The sequence below is a fragment of the Corythoichthys intestinalis genome, chromosome 1, assembly GCF_030265065.1.
Source record: "Corythoichthys intestinalis isolate RoL2023-P3 chromosome 1, ASM3026506v1, whole genome shotgun sequence".
NCBI classification, from domain to species: domain Eukaryota; kingdom Metazoa; phylum Chordata; class Actinopteri; order Syngnathiformes; family Syngnathidae; genus Corythoichthys; species Corythoichthys intestinalis.
This window is the reverse complement of record NC_080395.1, coordinates 34,978,360-34,997,559: the sequence shown is the minus strand read 5'-3', so window position 1 is coordinate 34,997,559 and position 19,200 is coordinate 34,978,360. Positions and strand designations below refer to the sequence as shown.

The window sequence follows — 19,200 nt, the reverse complement described above, 5'->3', positions numbered from 1 at the left end:
ATGCTCTGGTTTCGAATGAACGAACGTTCCCAGTCTAAATGGATTGGGCGTCGAGGACCATCAATGGCAGCCTTGATGTTACCTGAGACACTATCATGGTGGAAGATTTTGGTAGCGACTTGTTAGTTGCTTTTTTTTCTTTCTTTCTTTCTTTTTTTTTTTTTTTAAATATTGACACCTTTTTAAACCGATATCTCGATTCTTGGCAGGAGCATATCGATAACCTTTTGGGATACAAAATATCACGATATAGCACCATTTCGATATTTTGTCACACCCCTATTGTTGAGCCAGTTCACAGACGTGCACATCCTGTTCATATTTTTCTATCACTTCCATCTTCATTTCAATTGTAAGCATCACCTTTTTCCTTTCTCCACCACCTGCACTAACATTCTTGGAATCCATGATGATTTTTCTCACAAGAAAATCTGCCGTGCGCCCATCTTGCGGGAGAACAAAGAAACTGTGGCGCTGTCATAAATTGTCGTATTTGGAGCATGTCGTCGGATGTAGAAACAAATGGCGAGTCAAATTTCAGGTCGGATGTCGAAAAGATCCTGTGTCGAAATGATTGTATGTCGAGGTACCACTGTATCTTCACCATAAAAGCAATGGAAAATGATAATGTGCTGATGTAATTTGGTGGAATTATTTCAAATATTAATATATGAAAAATGAATATCTTGAGTAATCTGAATGTATAAACTCTCACTTTTAGTAAAGACCTTGCAACATGTGTGCTCACTATTTGGAAACTTCATGACCTCCAGTGCAGTATATGTTCTGTGACTTGGAAATGAAATGCCATTCTTTCAAAATATTTTTGTAAAATTGCTATCACTCATGAATGCATCAAGGCCATCTTCTTGTTTGTCGAGACTCAAAAGATTAAATTTGAATATGAAAAAAAAACCCAACAAATCTTAGTTTTCATTTTCGACCTCTTAAAACTTACCACTCAGCAGGTTATTATTCACCATATTTCCCTTTCTCCATTTACAGTTTTGACACACAGTTTCCTCTTCTCTAAATCGCTTTCTGGCTTCTTGTGATCTTCTCACACATTCTTCATCCTTTCTCTCTTTAATCTAAACAGTGTTGTTCACTCCACACCTCCCTCTCCACTCAGTTCCCATCGGAATCTTGAAGCGCATTTAATCAGCAGCTTTTCCCGCCGTTCCAATCCGCAATCACGTCCGCCTCCCCAAACACAGACTGACATAAAAACTCTGCATATCTTATCATAGGTATATTGCTAACGCATTGCTCACCGTAAAGCTCCATTATATTTAATCAATTATGAAAATGTATGGAAACAAATCTGCGCACAGATGTGAAGGTTGAGACTACATGCTGGGAATTTGCAGCTATGTGACCTCGACTTTGCACATTAATAAAATTATTTGGCATATAATTAGACGTGCAGGTATTAAAACTTAAGAATAACATTTCATTATGAAGTGATGGTTGTTCCAGGTGGTTAACAGCCACATTATGTGGCTTGTGGCAGCCACTTCCACCTTCATGGCAAAACACTTTAATTCACCTGGCTGCTTTCAATTAATACGAATGCATGCAGCCATTGTATTGAGGCAAGTAAAACACAGCCTTGTGTTGATTTCAACGGCCTGGAGTCATAAAATCTTGGCGGAGACATGCGCGTTCGCCAATGACTGAGGTAGAGATGCATTCCAGACAAATGTGTCCTAATGAAATGTGGTTTAAATTCTAGTGAGGACAGACCCCAGGTTGCGCTGGGAATACACAGAGATGCGCACATGCAGGGGGATCCAGTCACAGATGCAGCAACGATCATAAACATCTGTTGGGGTGTGAGCTAAGCACAGCAGGGGATGCTAAACACAATAAACAGTTGCTTGTTGCGGTCTTTGTGTGCAGAGATGCATCACTTTGGACTTGTTTTGTGTTTTAGTACATTCATAAGATGTACAAAAGAGTCAGTTGTGTTTGCGTGCCAGTAGCCCACCTTTGCAATCAAGTCGAGGGTCCGTCTACAAGACTGTGGCAATGTCGATGTCATTTCTAGTGCAAGTTCAGGCACTTCCTCTTGTAGGTACATCTCTAGCATAGACGCCAATTGAGATAGACCTTGTGTCTTCTGCTCAGACATGGAGGTCAGATCTGCGTACAGACACAACAGTTGTTTTGTGGTGTATAATTCGACAGACGCAAAGCCAAACAAACAAAAAAAAAAAATGCATGAGTTTTGGGCGGAAATTACGTGATTCGTGTTCGTCTAATGTGTAGAGCTCCTCACTGCGGTTCTTTGCTGGAGTTAGCTGAAAGATAAGAATGAGACAGAAACCAGCTTCATTTTGCAGCTTCAAAGTATCCTAATCTTCACTGTACCCAGGAGAAATGTTTTGTACCAACAGATGGGCAATTTGAATCTTCTTTTGGAGAGCAAACATGACTGCAATTAAGCTCCCAACACAGGAGAAATGAACAACCACCTATATAAAATTACCTCAAACTGAGAATTATCCATCTGTTGAGGTAGTTCATTAGAAAAAAAAAACATTACAAAATAAACAGCCAAAGTCAGCTGGTTTACCTCTATTCATCTGGTTATCAGTAAGTAAGCCTTACATGAAATAACTCCATTTGTCAGACTGAAGCTTGGCGGTACTGAGTCACAATGTCATAATTTGAACTATACATAGTGACAACAGAATAAAAAACTCTAGTAGCATACCATTGCAAAAATAATTCTTGCCGCTAGCCGAACGGAGTCAGTAGGAGTCCTGGGAAGGATGCGCTGTAGACATTTGCACTCCCTCTTATGGTCAGACCATGCTTGTTTCTGTATCGTAAAATATTTTTTTAACAAACAAACATACATCAGCCTAAAGGAACACATGGTCATGCACACTACAGAATTATACTTGGCATATGCTGTTGCAGTATCGGGCCATCTTGCACTGGGAGCACCGCAGCAAGTTCTTCTGTCTAAACATAGAAAACAAATTTAAGTAAATGCAGGCAACTCAGATGCCACTTTGGTGATTTCAGATCTCAAAACAAACAACAGTGATTAATTAGAGAAATAGGACTGAAATCATGTCAATATAATATCACCTCATTATCTAATTAGGTATTCACAACTTCCGCAGCATTTCATTATTTTTCATACAGTATTTCTATGACTCTCTATTCCAGGACTTTCCATAATGCTTGTAAGTCTGATAAACATGAAAAATACAGCATTTTTTGTCCACATCCCCAGGCAAAGTCCAGACACTGGGGAGAGTATCACAGTCTGAGTCCCAGGAATTAACTTGTTTTTGTGTGTGAAGCCTGCAGTAAAACAAACCTAAATGCTAGAGATAGCAATCTTGGGGCACCTAATGATTCGATTACGATTCAGAGACACCCCCCCCCCCCCCCCCCGCTTCTAATGTTTCGTACATTTGTTCAAAAATCTCAGGCTAAACCAAACTACTATTCTAGTATCAAGTTAACAGTTCAAAAGACTAAATAAAATACTCAAGTCCTTTTTTTCTTCTGAGAAACCGGCTTGTGAGGGTCTTCTTCGAAAACCCTGTTTTGTTGTGAGATAGTGAAGCCCATTAGAATAATCTTTATATGATATGAGTATTTTCAGACCATGTGGCTAGTTTCAGTGTTAATAGAGTTCCCATTCTGTATCAGCAGCTTTAAACAACATTCAATTAATTCAATGTTGAGAATCAACTGTTAAAGTTGTTATAATCGCTCCTGTTATTCCATAATTTCCCTTCTGTTTATTTTTGACATGTGAAAGTTTTAAAACTGTTTCATCATTTAAAGATAGATTCAAGTCAAGATTTTGCCGATTTAGGAGTATTTTAGATAAAAAGTTCTCTATACATGTTCTAATCCCGCCATCGTCTATCATTTCGCATCAAGTTCTATATATATGTACTGTATATGTGATATCTACCGTAACATTATGTGGCCGTATTTTTGTAGCAACTAGCAACTGGGCATTGTTTGTAGCGGCAGTCGCTTGCAGTCAGGTATTATTGTTTTTTTATCTAGCGGCATGAGTTGAACATGATATCTACTCTCAGTCCGTTCCCCATTGCGTCCTGAAGGCTGCGCTGACTGTGTTTTATTTCCGCTTTACCTGGTCTAATTTAATGATCAGAATTTGGATGTCTGTGAATCGTTCTCCAATCTTCCACAGCTGAATCGCAAATAATCTAAAAATAGGAAAATTCGCACGCCTCTACTAGATATTAGAGCTGGGAATCTTTGGGCACCTAACGATTCGATTACGATTACGATTCAGAGGCTCCGATTCGATTATAAAACGATTATTGATGCACCCCCCTCCTTTTTTTTTTTTTTTTAAATGTTTTGTACATTAGTTCCAAAATTGTTCAAAAATACTCTCAGGCTAAACCACACTACTTTTTCAGTATCAAGTTAACATATAGCAGTAAACAAATATACAAAAATAACAATAAACAAAAAACTCCAGTCCCCATTCTGTATCAGCAGCTTTAAACTACATTTAATTAATTTAATGTTGTGAATAAACCGTTAAATTTGTTAAAATTGCTCCCGTTATGCCATAATTTCCCTTTTGTCTACTTTCGACATGTGAAAGTTTTAAAACTATTTTAAAGATAGATTCAAGTCAATATTTTACCAATTTAGGAGTATTTTAGATAAAAAGTTAATTAGGTTTGCTTGGAAGGTTCGCTACAACAGCCTTGCAGTGAAGTGTACTGCTTTAAGATGGCGGCCGTTTATAACGCCCGCATCTAGCTTTTTGTAGATGTGCTGCTAACACTACCAAATGTATATTGCATCTAGTCCTATATAAATGATATCCACCGTAACATTATATGGATGAACTCTGTAGCAGCTTTTCGGCAGCAGTCAGGTATGTTGTTGTGTTTTTTTTTATCTCGTTGCATGAGTTGAGCTAGAGCCGTGAGTTGAGCATTGGCATTACCCGAGGGGCCGGGTAATGGGAAGCATGATGTTTAGCTACTCTCGCTCCGTTCTGTCCCGAAGACCGCGCGGCGCGCTGAGTGTTGTGTACTTCCGCTTTACTTCGCATATTTCAATAATCGGAATTTGGATGTTTGTGAATCGTTCTCGAATCTTCCACGGCCGAATCGCGAATAATCTAAGAATCGGAACTTTTACCTCTACTAGATACAGCATCATGTTTACAACGAGTGTAACATCTACTCAGAGATCACTTCAGTCTGAAAGTCTTTTTTTTCAATAGTCTTAGTTTTGTAAGGGCACCACGGAAATTTAATTAGGAGAAAAGTATAATGGCCGTGTGGTTGTTATATTTGGTTACTTGAGGCAAGAAATACATATGTTGTGAAAATTAGCCACTCGATTGGTCGTTTGGTATTCATGTCCCAGTCCAGGATGGTAAGTCTGGCATAGCCACCTCACTAACAGTCCAAAAGATGTAAAAGAGTAGGTTACTTCATCACCATACATGTACATCACGAAGTTAACTGGGGTTTGTGGTAAAGGCTAGTTACAGAGAACAGGTGTCAAACTCAAGACCGTGAACTAGACCTGGCCCGCCAACTTATTTTGTGTAGCCTATGAAAGCAAATCATGTGCAAAGTAATTTTCTAAAAGTTAGAAAATAAAATAAAATTATACAATTAAAAATTGAAAAAAAGAAAAAAAAAAACATTATTTACTGTTTTCCCCCTTTAATTTTTGTGTATATTTATGCTCTGATTAGTACAAAGAGCCTTGACATGTAAGATGAGACTACACCCCCACAAAATTTATTTCTTTCCTTTGAGACAAAGTGTTCGGGTCGAACACTCTCGGCGAACAAGTGCCTATGCACGTCCACACACGCACATGAGTGTGTACAGGCTCCACAGCAGCAGCGCTATTTCACCGAGCCTCCGACTAGTCTCTGTTTGGCAAAAACACTTTTCTAACCAACATTTCTAACCCACTTAAGACTTGCTACCAACGGTAAATAATCACGTTACTGTTTTTACATTTCTGGGGATGATTTGACGGGCCAAAAGCGCTTTGCTTTATGTTCATGCTCGTACAAGCATACGCGGCACACACGAGCATAACAGTCAGTCGCGAGTAAAAAAGTGACACACTCCATATAGCAAGCATATAGTTTTTAATAAATAGAAATACGGTAAATACATACATAAAAAAAGAATATTTGCTGTTTTTCTTTATTCAAAATTTAAAAACAAAAACAAAAACATAAAACTAAATAAAAAGAAGAATTGCTATGTTTCCCAATTTTTATTTATTAATTACTAAAACTAAATATATACAAAATTAAGCAAAATTTCAATTTTTGCTATGGAGAAGCTCAAAAAGAGGATTTTGAGGTCAACAATGTTGTTTTTTGTATTTTTTATTTTATTCATTTTATAATTGATTAGCTGTTGATTAATACTGACAGCCTATTCGGCAGGCGTAAGCGCTCACCAAAGAAACCCATAACTAAGATGTGGCCCGTGACAAAAATGAGTTTGACACCCCTGTCATAGAGGACATTGGCTGAATGATGAAACGTACCACATGAAAACATTCTGCATGCGTGTGTGCCCACAATAGCCACATGACTTAAGCATTTCCTATCTGGGCCTATCAGTGTGAGACACGACTTGAGTGCTGTATTTGGCTGCCAGAGTTTACAAAAATAAACTAAAATGGCACCATTTTTTGCCACTTCAAATTATCATTCATCACCATTTTCCAGCCATCTCATCCTGTCCGCCCTTTCCAATCTCAAATTTATTGGCCTATGGTGGGGCGAAGGTTGGTGAAAACACAGCTATTCTTGTCATGCTGAGACAGAACAGAAACTTGAGAAGCCACCCACAGTAAAGCCACCATGGTAGCGTGAGACACAAGGCAATAATAACAACAGATAGAGTGCCGCGCCAGACCTAAACTAAGAACCCCTCGCTTGAGTTGGACATTCAATGTCTGGTCACGTTACAAGCAGCGGTAGCGGGAAGGCTAATGTTGACCATAACCTTATTTGGGGAAATGTTTCTACAGCAACTGTACTGTAAGAAACGAACCAGATATAGAATAACACATTGACAAATACGTAACACAAAAGCAATCTCTCCCCTCAGGGAATGGCCTGACCTCTGGTCTGACCCTATTGCCAGTTATTTTTCACTGTGGCAAATATGTTGTGTCAGCAGGAATCACCAATTTGTGAGTACAGAAGCCGAAGAGGTGTCACTCGATAGGAATTTAATGAGGAGGAAAATCAATTATTGTCCCATGTTAAACATGATTAACGGGAAATAAAGAATGGTGTAACAAAGCATCAAGCCAGAAGGGGAATTTGTAGTTACTCTATGAATTACTGTAAAATGTTTGCAACAAGTTATTTACCAGGACCAGTCAAGATGAGCAGTTATTGGATCGTAGAGGTGGGAATCTTGGGGCACCTAACGATTCGATTACGATTCAGATGTACCCTCTGCTTTTAATGTGTTGTACATTAGTTCCAAAATTGTTCAAATATCCTCTCAGGCTAAACCAAACTAATATTTCAGTCTCAAGTTAACAGTTAAAAACAGTAAATAAAATAGTCAAGTCCCCTTTCTGTATCAGCAGCTTTAAACTACATTTAATTAATTTAATGTTGTGAATCAACCATTAAAGTTGTTATAATTGCTCCCGATATTCCATAATTTCCCTTCTGTCTACTTTCGACATGTGAAAGTTTTAAAACTGTTTCATCATTTAAAGATAGATTCAAGTCAAGATTTTGCCGATTTAGAAATATTTTATATAAAAAGTTAATTAGGTCCGCTACAACAGAGCCTTCTAGAGAAGTCTACTGCTTTAAGATGGCGGCTGTTTACTAACACCGGCAATTCTGTCATTTCCCATCTAGTTCTCTATACATGTTCTAAGACTGCTGTCGTCTGTCATTTCGTATCTAGTTCTACATATATGTAATAACTACCGCCGTATGTGGCCGTATGTTTGTAGCAACTCGCAACTGGGCATTGTTTGAAGAAGCTGTCGGCCGTAGTCAGGAATTATTTTTAACTAGCGGCATGAGTTGAACATGATATTTACTCTTGGTCTGTTCCTCATTGCGTCCGGAAGACCGCACTGACTGTTTTAGTTCCGCTTACCTGGTATAATTCAATAATCGGAATAAAGGATGTTTGTGAATCGTTCTCGAATCTTCCACGGCCGAATTGCGAATAATAGAAGAATTGGAAATTTCGCACGCCTCTATTGGATAGGTATATTATTATTATTATTATTATTTTTATTTTTTTTTATCAAAGTATAGAAATACTTGAGTATTTTGAGTAACATTTTATTTGAACTCTGTGGCACAAAACCGTCATAATTATGACATGACCCTGTCATGAACATTAATCAATGCTTATGACAGATGTCATTAAGTGTCCTAAGCACAACCCAATGACATTTGAAAAAAATCTTAATACTGCATCAAAAGTGACTTAATTTACTAAATTACACTCAGTTTTAATGTTAAGTTTTGTGTTGGTTCCCTCCTAGTGTGTCCTTGTGATTGCCCATTGATTTCACCTGTCGTGCCTGCTCCTAGTGTATCCTCCAATCTGCGTCCTCCTGTGTCACCCATCTGTTCCTCATTGTCTCGTTACCCTTTGTCTGCGTGTGTATATAAGCTCCCAGTTTCTTTTCACTCCTTGTTGCGTCATTGTTCAATGTCCATGTCCACATTCTGGTCACCACTTTCGCGTCTATCCAAGCCCTCGTGTCCCAAGTAAGTTTTTTGAAAAGCAGTCTTTTGTTAGTGACAGTTTTTCTTTACCTCAGTGCTTTCTTTGCATTACCACAGCCTTTGTTTTGTACTTTTTTTTGTTGGCTTTAATTAAATCCTTTTTTGCACTGTTCATCTGCCTCACCTCCTTTTTCCTGCATTTGGGTCCATACCACCTGGCTGCCCCCCGCGTTTCCCTGTCATTTTAAGCCCTCATTCACATTCATGACTGGTGTCATGTCACCATTATGACAATCTTATGACACCAAGTTCAAATAAAGTGTAACCGTATTTTGGAGTAAAGTATAAATCACACATTTTATAGAACCAGTTTTAAAAAAAAATCTGACAATTTTGTTTTTGCTTGTTTTTTTTTTTTTTAAGATGCTTGATCAATGGCAGTTTTAAAACTCAAGCAACAGGCCTCAGTCATATTTTATAATTCTCTAGAAAAATCTTCTAATTGGTTGTAACAAGCGAAGAATATTGTGCGAGATTATAATACATAAACTGGTCTGGTCTCTCTTTGTAGTAGGCTCAGTAATGCATTGCCACTCATTATGCATTTTGCTAACTACAATATAGGTCTTGCTTTACAGTGCTCAATTTGAAAGAGATGTTTGATTGTGGTTGCGGACTGAGGGAAGGACAATACCACAAAATATGAAGAGCAGTTGTTAATATTTTGTCAATCTACGGTAATATACTGTGGTTTATATGGTATACAGTTAAACAGACCCCCACTATGGGGATAGGGTCCAGATATCACATACACTGAAAATGCATTCATACAAAATGCATACACTGATAGAGCATCGCTAATTGTTTAACCCCCAACGCCCTAAATAAAAGCATCATATTACAATGTTACATATACTGTATATTTCTTTTAACGAAATTAAAAAAAAAACAAAAACATCTGCAAATAGGTGAATCCATTAGTCCTGCGCTGTGACTACACAGGGGTCAACGTAAGTACAAATTTATAGCCCACATGTATATAGCAGGTGACTCATAATCACGCCAGAGCAACTGTTGTTATGGAGACCACTTCCATGCTGATAAGCAACTACTGTATGTCACCCACTCACCAAAAATGTAAATAGAGTACAGTGTTGCCTTGACTTGTGAGAACCATACTCACAACTCAAACACACTTGAAACACTGAGAACAATATTTGAAATTCTTTTCAAATGAGAAAAACTGAACCGTTCAAGTGTCTGAGAGAGTTAACAGTACATTACTATAGTTCAAGTTTACAGTGATTTACTGGCAACAGTGCTGTCATAAAATTACAGTGGTACCTCTATAATTTAATTCATTTCAGGACCTGGGTTGTAAGTCGAAATGGTCGTATGACGAGTGGGATTTTCCCATAAGAATACATTCTAATCCGAATAATTCGTTCCACAGCCCAAAAACTTATGCTAAATCCTTCACAAATACCGCAGGTACAATTACAAATAGCAAAATTCCTAATACAAATCGAGTTCTAATATTGCGGTTGTGTTTTGCATGCTGTACCTGAACAGCCTGACGAGCGAGTGAGAGGTGCGTAAAGAGTTTTTACTTTCCCTTTTCATGTTCTGTTGCTGTTGCCGTCGGCTACGGCGAACAATAGGCGTGTTGTGTTGCACATGTTGTACAATAAATGATTAAAAACCTGACGAAGCTGGCGACTTCCTTGCCGATGTTACAATAATACAATAGATAAATGTCAGCTTAACGTATAAATTGTCGCATTTCGAGCATGTCGTCATTTGTCGAGACAAATGAAGAGTCAAATTTTACGTCGAATGTCGAAAGAATCATATGTTGAGGTGTTTATATGTCCAGCCTGTACTGTAAGTCAGGTTTACAGTACTATTTAACCTACAAAGACAGTAACACCTGGCTCCTATGATATTAATGTAAAGTTATGGTTAGGATTTTTTCTGCCACTGATGTAATTATGCTATGGTTCTTATAAGCACTACTAGGCAACCATGTTGCCAGCAGGACACTGTAAAATCCCAGGTAAATGTCTATCAGTGTGCGTACTGTAGTTTAATCATTTGTGTGACACAATTTTATCTCCTCCAGTTTTTAAACTTAATTTTTTTACCCTTGTGTGGCATTTAAATGTTGTTAAACAGTTCAATTTCCTTGGTAAATCTGAAGAAATTCGAGGCCAACCAGAATCTAGGAAGTATAACACCATAACACCATGTGTTTATGAAAACTGTATAAATATAGACAGTAGAGGCAAAAACAGGAGGAAACATACAAAGAACAACTGAAAAATAAAGTGTCTTCGTCTTATACTTTCTGATGAGATTACAGCTGTCACATCATATTTCCATTCTGAGCCTGTTATCTTTTTCAACGCATTGCTTTACGCTCTTCTTCAGCCATTTTAATTCATTATGCTCTCTCTCAACATTCTCTCTTTTAATCTTTGTTTTCTCCTCTCCCTTCAACTCCCGTCTTCCTACCCCTTCATGTTGCCTCCTTCCTATGCCTTGTGAAGTGACATCTCATGGATGGCAGGACCGAACGAGGTTAGAACACTAGCACGGTATGGAAACTCATGAATAACATTAGATTGCTTTCATTACCAACATTGAATTGTAGAGGCCACTCACCCTGCCTCTTATTTTTCCTTCAATCTTTCAATCAATACAGTGAAGCAATTACCAATAGTTGTGATTTAATAGCAAAATTTTATCTAAATTTAGAAAGGCTCAGAGAAAATAAAAAATGTTGCAGAGGGGCATTGAAAAAAAGCACAAAAGAAAATGACCTGTCCCTAAAACTGTGCTTAACGAGACTACTTTTTTAGGCTTACCTCAGCACGTCTCACGCGCCTTGTGTGTGTGCGTTGCATGGTAATTAATTTCCCGAGAGTACTGACCACAGTGCTGTGAGATTTACTTCTTTGCATGCATGTGTTTTAGGTTATTAATTTGTGGGGGTCTTCTTCTCTGAGCTGTCCGGTTGTGCTTGATTGCATTTTCTCATTTGCAGTCTAAGTAGCAAGAGCGCCATGCCGCAATTTTTACTCATACCACAGCTGTAAAATACATGATAATTAGAAACAAACATAACTAATACATTTTACATGCTTGTGGGCCAATACACAGCATGCTGTTAAAATGTTAAAAAAAAAACCACAAGTTTTAAAGATTACACTCGATATAGTGAAACCGTGACAACAACATACAACATACAAAACGAGAGCTCTTCAGTAAAAAAACACATGGTTCCCCCAGTACTTAAAAAGCATGGGGGGCTGCCAGGGTTTTCTTGATAATAGTCATAATTTCAAAATTCCAGTCAACTTAATGTTTGTATTTTTATTGATTTATTTTTTTCCCCCCAAAAAAATATTACATTATGCCTTTGTGCTGTATGATTGCTTCTGTGACCTAGATTGTAACAACTTCTATTGTTTATTACCTTGAGTTACATAGTTAGGAGGGAATCTCACGAGATAACTTGTTTTGCACCATAGTCCCATAGTTAGGAGGGAATCTCACGAGATAATTTGTTTGTTTTTATTTTTTCTTACACGCCTGGGTTCCATAGTTAGGAGGGAATCTCACGAGATAACTTGTTTTGCACTCATAATATTTACTGTGGGAACACAACATCTGCTTCCGGACGGCGCAATCTGGGAACCACGCAAAGAAAAGCCCCTTTTTCGGGGGGCTGAACCAAAAGTAGTTTTGTCACTGGACGGGGCCGCGGCGCCTGGGAGCGGAGGTTGGCCGTCTCCGCCCCCGTGTGGCGCGTTCCTACAAAAACCAGGCATTTCCAGGCGATCAGTGAAGTCCGCCAGCGGGTCACGTACGGATCGCCTGGCTTTGTTCCTTCGCTGCCTTACCGGAGCGTTGGCTCCCGCTCATTTGTCACGGTAAGCTATTTTCATTGCTAAGGGACACCTGGTTGTGCTGTAACGTAGCGCGGGGATTCTGGGATTGACATACTCAAATCTAGCGTCATCGTTACCCTTTTTATGCTTGTTTTTGATGCTTGTTGCTTGCTCTTGTGGGATTGTAATCAATAAATCTCATTTATTCTGCATTTTCTAATCAATAAACATTGTCTATTGAGCAAAAGTGTGCCTGTTACTGATTCACCATGAACCTGAAAATTTCGGAAAACATCGACCATCAGGCTTTGCAAGTTTCCTGGGGTAAGCCCTGTAGAGAGTACAAAGATGCAGCCTTATAAAGATACAACATGGATAAATACAAGAAATAAGAGCTAGGTAGATAAGACATTTTCTTTCTTTCTTTCTTTTTTTTTTTTTTTTTAATCACAATATGAGTACTATTTACTATTAATAAATACTGTATATTGGTGAAATAGTAACTGTCAAAATGTATTCCAGTCTGGGGAAACGAACACGTCAGACAAGGCAGATTTAAATAGTGGGGAGAAATGGGTATTTAAATTGTTTCGGATCTTTAATTAGAGCACAATTTAATTTTGGATTATTTGAAGAGCTCAGTAAAAAGCATCAAACCAGTCACTGCGAGTGCATGTGTGTTTGTGTGTTCAGTGAAGAAAAAAAAGACACCAGCTGTGTGGCACTGAGAGTCATCTCAGATCCCTTACAAAGTTCTTAATGGCTGTTTGGAGGATGATTCACTAACACCTGAGGGGTTTCAGATGGGGTTGTTTCATCACGGTGATGTGAGAACATCCTGATGCAAATGTGCATATGCTCGTATGCATGCCCCCCATACACACACACTGCATTTGGTCAACAGCCTAGAACAGGGGTGTCTAACATACAGATCCGGATCCTGATCTGATTCGGCCCGTGCTGTTGTTCTGCCTGACAGACATATTGTAGCTCGTGCATACTGCACATACAGATACAGAATCACATGTTTTAATTTTCACATTGACGCCCTAAAACTGAAGATTTGTGATTAGTATGATGAAGTGTGTGCACTACTGCACTTGACTCTCTTTTGTGTATGTAGTCACATTCGTTCATTTGCCCCCTCTGAGCCAAAATGGATTGGACATCTAGTGCCATCAGTAGCCACGTTTACATGCTGACTTTTATTCATACCGATTCAAATCATTCCGAATGGAAATTTCAGATCAGCTGTTTACATGTCACTTCATCTATTCCGATCCAGCATTTACATGTGACTGCCTTTATTCCGAAAGGACGTTTGACAACTGCCGTCTGACATGCGCAGATTAATCAAAACAAAGCGTCACGTTGCAAAACATGGAGATCGATCGTCGGAGTGCTGCTGTTTTAACTTTAACCCACTTGTTGTGTTTGTGGGGTCGTATCTGCTTCTGCTGTTTTGCTCTTTTGCCTTGTAGTAGCCGGTTTTCCACCGGTTTCTAATCTGGTCAACGCTCCGGTCTATTCCGGCTTCGTGTAACCTCTCGTGAACTTTTTTAAATAGTTCACTGTTCCTCGTTTTACGCCCGTCCAAGCGAGCAATTATATTCAATTCTTTTAAAGTTTGAATTAAATACAATCTTTCCGCCGGACTCCAATTAGGTGCGCTGTGCTTGGAAGCCATGTTGCAAGTGACGTTACTTACGTCCCAAAGTGACGTCACCACGTCAGTATGGAGCCTGTGCAGAAAGAACGCAACCAGACACCATTCCGCTTCCCTGTTTACATGATATAATTTTACTTCTAATCGGGTTGGGAAAAGGAATATTCCACCCCTGTGAATCGGAATGAAATTCCATTCAGTTTGGGCCTGTTCATTCCGAATGAGGTGTTTATATGGAACACATTTATTCGGTTTGAACAAATATTCCGATTGTAATTGGAATATTTGGCTCCATGTAAACGTGGCAACTGACAGCCAATGAGAAGTGAACTACAAAATAACCCCAAAATGTCCCAAAACCAGCTGAAAATAATCCGAAATCAACAGGAAGTAACCTGGAAATGCCCCAAAATCAACAGTAAATGAGCTAAATTGTGACCCCAGAATGCCCCAAAAAGTAAAGGAAGTGAAAGAAGGGACCCTAGTTTCATTCATGTCATTCTAATGAGATTAAGGTTCACCAAACCAATGATTAATGCCTTTGAACAGATACAAATACAGGAGAATTGGGATACTGGACATTTTACTGAGTTAAAATCTTTTGTCCGTTCAACTTTATCTGTAAATATGTACAGTACTTACACTTATTTCACTCAACAGGTTTTGCGATAAATTCTACTTTTGTTATTGTTAGGTTTGACACAATAAATACTATATCAACTTATTATCCGATATAGTAAAAACTATCATTTGCCATTTCATATATCGATTTAAAGGGCTCCAGACTAAAATTTTTCAATAGGATTACAGTGGCCCCTAACTTAAAATGTTAGGGGCGCAAGCAAAAGATTCAGGGGCGAACACTGTAAAACGACATGCAAAGTTTTCCTCTAATTTTCACTTTTTAACCGATAAATTTCATGACAAATGCATAAAACTACAAACTTATGAATCTATATTTTATTATTTATCAGCTTTGACATGTATCAATACAGTATACTGCTTTGAAATTAGGTTAACATGGGAATTTTGTTCCATTTCTGTTCTACTTTTTTCTCGTACTATTACGAGAATAAAGAATCGTATTATTACATAGTGGTAACGCAGCTGAGTAAGCGCCTCCGTTGAAACTAACAATATTGAAGGCATCTTGTGTTTTAAAATTGGTTTTACAAATAAGGAAATATTTTGGCTTATCTCCCTCAAATTATTATCCATAGAATGATTTATGATATAATGCTTCGTCGTAGCTCCCAGCTAAGGTACATGTACTTAAAGTGCGTAGCGGCTTAACCCTACGTAATAATACGATTTTTTTCTCGTAGCAAAAGTACGACTTTAACTCATTTGCTCCCAAAAACGTATAAATACGGTCTATTTTTAATTGTTTCAGTGTCCCAAAGACGTATTTATACGTCTTTTACCTTTTTTTTTTTTTTTTTTCAAAAGAGACATCTCTGGGTTCTCATTCAATTTAGCTCGAAAGCACAAAGCTGAAAATCCATTTTAAAGCAATAAAACTGGCCACTGGATGGCAGTAGCGCATTTGGTAAGACCTGCAACCCTATTCAACTGCAACGAAAGGCCAAGCCGCAAAGCCGAGGCGCCGGCGGAAGACGACCGAATGGATGCCAGGCGGCGGACGACCGAACAGAAAAACCGGTAGGATGGCGGGATGCCAGACGCTGGACGACCGAGCAGAACGACCGGGACCACTAGATGCTGTTGAGTCCGTGCTGCTCGCGAGCAGAGCCCGCAGAGACTCCAAAAATTCATCTTTTTGAAACAAGCGGTGATGAGGGAAAAGTTTAACCAGCTGTTGCGGCCACAATGGCGTCATCTTTCAGTTAGTTATGTGTAAATAAATTCTATCAAAAGCTCTGTCTTGTTGTTTCTGTTATTTTGTAAAAGGAAAACATTATTTAGTTGTTTGGGATGTAACTAAAGCAAAAAATAGCTGTGTTAAAGTCCAAGTTATGTTTGAAATGTATGCTTTCACAAAAAGCTCAATTTCTCCATTTTTTCATCAGAAATAGGAAAATTGCTCAGACTAAGCTATTTTCTAATGCTGATTTCTAAAGAATGGAAAAAGATATGAACTTACTTTTTTTCTGTTGAAAGAAGAGAGTAATTTTTCTTTTGGTGGGTTTCATGTTTATATAGCAATAGAAAAGAATTTTCTGTGGGCCTTGCAAAATCAGTCAAAATCCAGTAAGACGGCCGGGAGCGAAGGGCCTTGCTCCGGTGAAAATGTCAGGGAGTGAATGAGTTAATCTCATAGTCCTTTTTTTTTTTTTTTTTTTTTTTTTTTTTTTTTTAATTTTGGCCCTTAGACTGAAAAAAAAAAACTCGTACTTGCTCTAATTTTAGTCGCAAAACGCAACCATTTGGTCGCTGTCTGGATCGCTGATTTATTGTCTGATTTATTAAATGGCCAACATTGTTTTCAGGATGCAATAAATTATGTGTCAACAACAGTTATTCGCGTTGCCTTGTTCTCACTCTCTCAAAATAGCATTGTGCTACTGGTAGCAGGACACAGTGCATATTTTGGCATCGACTTAGCCCAAATGATTACAGGCCCAGTATTGGCAATATAGATATTAAATATTTAAGGTAGACAAAGAGCGAGCGAATTGCTAAATTTCGTTTTTCATGATACACAAAAAGATCCATGTGGCTGGCTTAGCACAACAGACTGTGTCAAAGTTCAGAGGTTGTAGGTTTCAATAACAGTTGTGCCTTTGCTGTGTGGTGTTTGCATGTTCTTGGATTCTGCTTTGCTAACAGAAACGACCACTGTAAACTAAACGAGATGTATTCTGACCAGTTGACGTAAGTATAAGGTCAAAACACATTGGCAGAAGTAAAAGACCCACGCCTTAGAGTAAATTATGACGCAGTGCCTTTGACCGCTCAGCCATCCTGAGCCCGTCTTGTTTGATATTTGTCATTATATTTTCCATTTTTCCGGTTTCACGACATCAAACTGATTCCTGAAATAGATTGTGTTCACCCTGAGGCTCTTTACTGAATAAGCCTTTAATGCAAAATAATACATGTGCCTTAATCACAACGGAATAAACCGCAGCTTCTTCCTCTAGTCTAGAATATAACAACAGTTTCAGCATTTGAAATAGTGCTATCAAGCTTTTTTTAAAGTCTTGCCTAAATAAATAAATTCAAAATGTTATCTCAAACTATTCCCAAAACACTTAGCATTTGAAACTCATCATACAACATTCCCCAAGAAAAAAAAATGTTGAAGTGCAATAGTGAACCGCAAACCACAACTTCAGTGTCGCTGTACAGTTAGACAACATGTGTGTTTGTCTGTGGTTCACTGTACTGATGAAGGGTGCGAGCATGTGTGTGCGTATGCGTCAAAACTGCAGGAGGCAAGAAAAGTTGTGAAAAGTGGAGGACAAACAATCTGAATGAAGCATACAGTAAATAAGCCTTTTTATGAAAAACAGTAGATACAGCAAAAAATACATACGGATGATGGACAGATGAGTGGGAGGCATGAGGAAAGAAGGCAGCTAAAGAGCAAGAGAAGCCAGAAGAAGCAGATGGGAGAATAAATCGAAACGAAGCAACGAGGGATGGGCGAGGTGGAGGAGGAGAAGCGCTAACTTGCATGATTTCCCTGCTCTCATCTTTTCCTGTAAGCTAGCCAACAGTATGCATCTGTATTCTTTATGTGGCACTACATCAACATACACTTATAGTGGGAAGTAGAGATGAGGTGGTCAGTGAATAGTGCACAACATGCTGAAGAAAGTACATAAACTGCACTAACCATAGTCTAATATATAATATGCGCGGATTCATGCATAAACAATGTGTTGCATTTATTCTTGTTTTGTGGAAATGTATTGAGTCTTTATTCCATTCTCAAAGACACTTGTGTATATAGGCAACATTTTAGTATTTATAAGGGGTAAACTAAAAGGTCACAAATAGGTATGTGCCAGAATGGGATTCTGACAGTTTAACCTTAAGCCAAAATATCACGATATTGTATTTACAGCTCCAAAATTTGTTGGTTTGAGATATCTGGGTTAAAAAAAATCCATTGAACAGGATTTTTTTTTTAAAGCGTATTGGTAAATTGGAACATACAGTGTATCACAAAAGTGAGTACACCCCTCGCATTTCTACAGATATTTAAGTATCGGTACACAAGAAAGTCCGCCTGTCTCATCATGGTTCCAGTAATCCATGTGCTTTGTTGACATGTCTTCAGCAAACTGTCATTATTCAACCGATATCGATAACCGATAATTTCCTGCCCCTTCCACCCGATAACCGATAATGTCACGCCGATAATTCTATTCAAATATGTACGTAAAATTTTAAAGTATACAAAGATCAAATGTTACTGTGCAAAAATGTAATTTAGTGCTATTTTTTTCCACATCAAATGTGAACAAGTAGTAAATTCCAATAACTAAACGATGGCAATGACGTGTAATGGTAAGCTTTTGGCAACAATTACTGAGAGAAGAAACACCCAAGTTGCACAAAAATGCCTTTAAAAGTAAGCCATTCCTAACATACATATATCACATTACTACACTGCAAAACAACCTCCTTAAAACTAGCAGAATTGGACAAAACTGTTGATTGCGCACATTTGGAGGCTAAATCAAGTATATAATTATCGGATTGCATTATCGGTTGAATTTCGTTTTATCTGGATTATATGTGTGACGTCATAATTGCCATTATCAGCCGATAATTATCGGTGACCGATATTATCGTGCATCTCTAATAAAAAGTTAATTGGGTTCACTACAACAGAGCCTTCTAGAGAAGTCTACTGCTTTAAGATGGCGGCTGTTTACTAACGCCGGCAAGTCCGTCATTTCGCATCTCTGTTCAATAATACATGTTCTAACACAGCCGTC

At 38.3% G+C, this 19,200-nt stretch overlaps 1 protein-coding gene across 1 annotated transcript in view; it reads right to left on the bottom strand.

Moving 5' to 3' along the window:
* The window catches only part of smyd3 (SET and MYND domain containing 3), a 138,613-nt gene that overhangs the window by 105,468 nt on the left and 13,945 nt on the right, over nt 1-19,200 (bottom strand). Inside the window, exons 2-5 of the mRNA XM_057851373.1 lie at nt 2,910-2,973; nt 2,720-2,827; nt 2,246-2,303; nt 1,991-2,145 (exon numbers count right to left, since the gene is read on the bottom strand). Coding sequence (XP_057707356.1) covers nt 1,991-2,145; nt 2,246-2,303; nt 2,720-2,827; nt 2,910-2,973 — 385 coding nt within the window. The remainder of the gene's footprint in view (nt 1-1,990; nt 2,146-2,245; nt 2,304-2,719; nt 2,828-2,909; nt 2,974-19,200) is intronic.